The following is a 4,025-nucleotide window of genomic DNA, read 5'->3' as shown; positions in this document are numbered from 1 at the left end:
ACTCTATAGTATGATGATATATTGTGTGAGGCTGAATCTCATGCAAGGGAATCATTATCAGTTATCATCAATCATGAGATGAAGACTGTTTATGGAGAACTGAGGTATCATTATTATTATTAATTAATTAATTAATTCCTGAGACCAGTAATGATATATTGGCTCGTAAACCTCCCTGGAGTTTGGATGATGTCTTGTATTTATTAAACAAGTAATTAATTAATTGAAATTTTAATTAATATTAATATTATTTTATGGCGGTCAGCTCAGGAAGCTGGCTGTCCATCTGTATACATTTGTATACAGTAAAGTTATTTAAAGTAAAGTAAAGTAATATAGGCACTGGATAGCTGTGTTTAATTTCACTTTTGGGCGCTCAAACTTTAAAACTAAGAAACTTTTACAAGAACTGCAGGAGCACCAAGAGACCAGACAGAGTAATTAATTAACTGGAGTGGGTGTGGCTTACTCAAGCCACACCCACTCAAGCTATCTTTATTGTTGACACTGGAAAGAAGTGCTTTGTTTGGATTGGGCACAGTGCAAGCGCTGATGAGAAGCAGAACGCAATGGCTTATGCATCAGTAAGAAATTGCATATAATAATCTTTTTTAGCATTTTCTCTCTCCATTTCTGCACATCAGAACTACCTTCAAGGTACCAACCACTTCCAAGTACCAGTCACTTGCTTGAAAGAATTTGCAAAGAATGCAGAGTTTGATGCCATAATGTCTTAAACTGTATGGCTATGGCTCTAGTTTAATAACAACTTTTCTACTTCATAGTTTTAGCTCTTTATATCCATTGTATTGACATTAGCTACCATATTAGCTAATTACTTACTCAAGCCTCACCCACACCCAGTGGTGGGTGAAGCCACACCCACCACTTTCAAAACCACACCCATCAACAACCACTCATCCTACAATAGTACATGTATAATTAATATTAATAATAACTGATTAATTAATATTAATTACAGGGTCTACCCACGTTATCCCCCCTACCTACCCCCTCCTCTCTCCCATCATCTCCTCCAGTACTGACTGGTAGCCCATTGGATCATCTGACGTTCATCTTTGGATCAGTTAGGGAGAGTATCATCAGTACCATGTAAGATCAGTTAATGACAGGGTTTTCCTTACAGTTGTGGTGTAATCTTGCAAATAGTAGATTTTAATGAATGTTTTAAAAATGCTCCAAAATTAGGTTAAAGTCCCTGTACTATAGTACAGGGATTTTGGCTAAATTTTGTCAAAAATGAAAAGGAGAGAATTTTTGATTTTTATTACATTTTCTGATGCATATACCGTATAGCGCTTTAATTTTGCGGAGCTAAAATTTCACGGATTGATAAAAATCAATTTTTTGCGGAAATAACTTTTGCGGATTCGCAATAATGGTGCCACACCTTTAATGGCAATTGAAATTTTAGCGGATTTTTAATTTCGCGGTTTCATGCTAACTGCGAAATTAGCAAAAGTTTAGCTCCTCGAAAATGAAGCGCTATACGGTACATGTGCTTATGTTGTGTAGAAAGATTGAGCTCATTCTGATCAAAATTGGATGTTTTACAAGCATTTTTAAAATGCTCCGAAATTGGGTTAAAGTCCCTGTACTATAGTACAGTGACTTTGGTCAAATTTTCTAAAAATTTAAAAGGGGAATAAACCTCATTTTTATTACATTTCCTGATACATATACATGCACTTATGTTGTGTAGAAAGTATGAACTAATATAAATTATTACTTAGTATGAGTGTTCAAGGATCGTTATTGAATCAGTCTTTTAATGAAGAGGCTGAGATGAAACTGATGACCGTCTTAAGGTGTTTGGAAGAACTAATCATGAGCATTGAAAAGTAATTAACTAATAATTAATTAATTATATTATATTATATTATATTATATTAAGTTTATTAAATCAAGGTATGCTGCTACCACTAGTTAAGCTGATCTATCAGTCGTTAGTTAATTATATTAATAATGTTTTATTAATTATTAATATTCAATTAACTGAAGCTCAATTAATTGATTTGTGCCAAGTACAAGTTACATCAGTTGTGTAAGTATTTAATTATTCATTATTATTATTATTACTATTATTATTATTATTATTATTATTATTATTATTATTATTATTATTATTATTATTATTATTATTATTATTATTATTATTATTATTACTATTATTATGAGAGAGTAAGAGAGATGTGGGAAAAGAGGGAGAAACCCATAATCACAAAAATGGAAAGGAGAGAAGAAACAAAAAGAAGAATAAAGACGAGAGAGAGAGAAAAGTTAAATCAGCCCATCCACAGAGGGCAGGACAGGTAGAGTCCTATTATTATTATTATTATTATTATATTATTATTATTATTATTATTATTATATTATTATCATTTTATTTTGTTCTTGATTTATACATATGATTCTTAATTAATAATGTTTTTCTAAAGTTTTCTATGAATTAAACCATGAATCACATTTACAATGTATAATTGCAAGAGAATAGTCTCTTTATGTGAATTGCTATCCATCATAATTGCCTTGTTTGTTGTGAATGCCTTCCCTTAATTAAACTAAATGTTTTGTTGCATTCATTATTCATTTTCATTGTTTATTGTTTATTGTTAGTATTATAATTGATTTATAAAGTTATCTTTAGCAGTTTAAATTGAAAATTTGTACTTTACATTAAACAGTTATTTTGTACAAGTGTCAAAGAATAATTCACAGTACATGTATATATATACTCATGCGTACTGTGATCCTTCCTCACTGAAGGAGCAGGTCATATCACTACTGGAGTAGCTTCAAGTATAAGGTTTATAAAATGCCTCCTCCTCCTCCTCCTAAAAAGAGCTCAAAGCTGTCAGTAGTAGCAGCACTAGGACAGCAACAACCATACCCTCCATCATTCCCTCCTCCTCCTTTAGAATCAACAAACTTCCCTCCTCCTCCTCCTCCTCTGCAGCACCAGCAGCAGTTTGAACCCACTCCACCTGCAGTTCCACAGCATTTTAAACCTCCTGCAATTTCAAAGCATTTTAAACCTCCTGCGATTTCAAAGCACTTTAAACCTCCTTCACTACCAATTGAGGAACTTCCTTCTCTACCAATGCAGGAACTTCCTTCTCTACCAATGCAGGAACTCCCTTCACTACCAATGCAAGAACTTCCTGCAGTGATTGATATACCATCAATAGTTGAGGCTCCTAAAATACCTTCAGTATTACCAGAAGCAGCTAATGTTCTTTCTGAGGTTGCTCTAGACATAACTGCAGAGGGAGCTGGTCCCAATGGTGAAGAGGACACTCCACCAGTTGCTGCTAAGACTTATAGTGATGCTTTTGATGAAGCGTATGTAAGACCTAGTGTAAGTTAATCATTATGTAATCTAATTATTGTTAATATCTTCCCCCTCTCTTTCTCTCTTTAGCTTGATTTTGATAAGTTCATATCAGAAGAATCCAGCACTCTTACTGCTCGAAAGATAAAGATGGTTCACAAGAAACTGTATGAAATTACAAAGACCATTTCGTACAATTGTCTAGTGATGATTGTTGGATTCCCTTTCATTATAGTGTGGGGTTTGTTGCTAGGGATAACCTCCTTTGCAATGAACTGGGTCTACATTCCATTGCTGAAGCTTGTGAGCTGGTTATTCAATGCTACCATACCAGTCCTGAGCCCACTGAGGAACTGCTGCAAACCAGTCATGGAGCTAGTTGCAATCATATTCAAACGATAAAGGACATTGTAAACTTGAGCTTTTTAGTTTGTGCACACATTTTTTAGCAAAGAAATTGACATTAATTAAAGTGGGCGTGGTCAGTCTTGCAGCAAAGGGGAGTGGCTGGTTGCTGCAGTGCAGTGGTTGGCAATATGTCCGGTTTAACTGGTTCATCCATAAGTAGCTCCATCCCCAGCGGGTCATTAGTTAATAGAGCGTCCAAACGGTATTACTCTGTCTATATACTGATGGTCCTAATGCTGGTCTACCTCACCAGCCAAACTGATCG

General features: G+C 34.5%; 1 protein-coding gene across 2 annotated transcripts in view; it reads left to right on the top strand.

Annotated features, from left to right (window-relative positions):
* Positions 1-3,288: 3,288 nt before the first annotated feature.
* The window catches only part of LOC100638137 (uncharacterized), a 3,931-nt gene continuing 3,194 nt past the window's right edge, over positions 3,289-4,025 (top strand). The window contains exons 1-2 of one of the 2 annotated variants that reach the window (XM_019998712.1): positions 3,289-3,379; positions 3,443-4,010. In XM_019998712.1, the coding sequence (XP_019854271.1) occupies positions 3,889-4,010 (122 nt within the window). In that variant the 5' untranslated portion in view covers positions 3,289-3,379; positions 3,443-3,888. The remainder of the gene's footprint in view (positions 3,380-3,442; positions 4,011-4,025) is intronic. The other variant, XM_003387940.2, reaches the window with a different exon arrangement.

The sequence above is a fragment of the Amphimedon queenslandica genome, unplaced genomic scaffold (genome assembly GCF_000090795.2).
Source record: "Amphimedon queenslandica unplaced genomic scaffold, v1.1 AMPQUscaffold_13308, whole genome shotgun sequence".
Taxonomy (NCBI): Eukaryota; Metazoa; Porifera; class Demospongiae; order Haplosclerida; family Niphatidae; genus Amphimedon; species Amphimedon queenslandica.
This window is presented reverse-complemented; position numbering and strand designations above follow the sequence as displayed.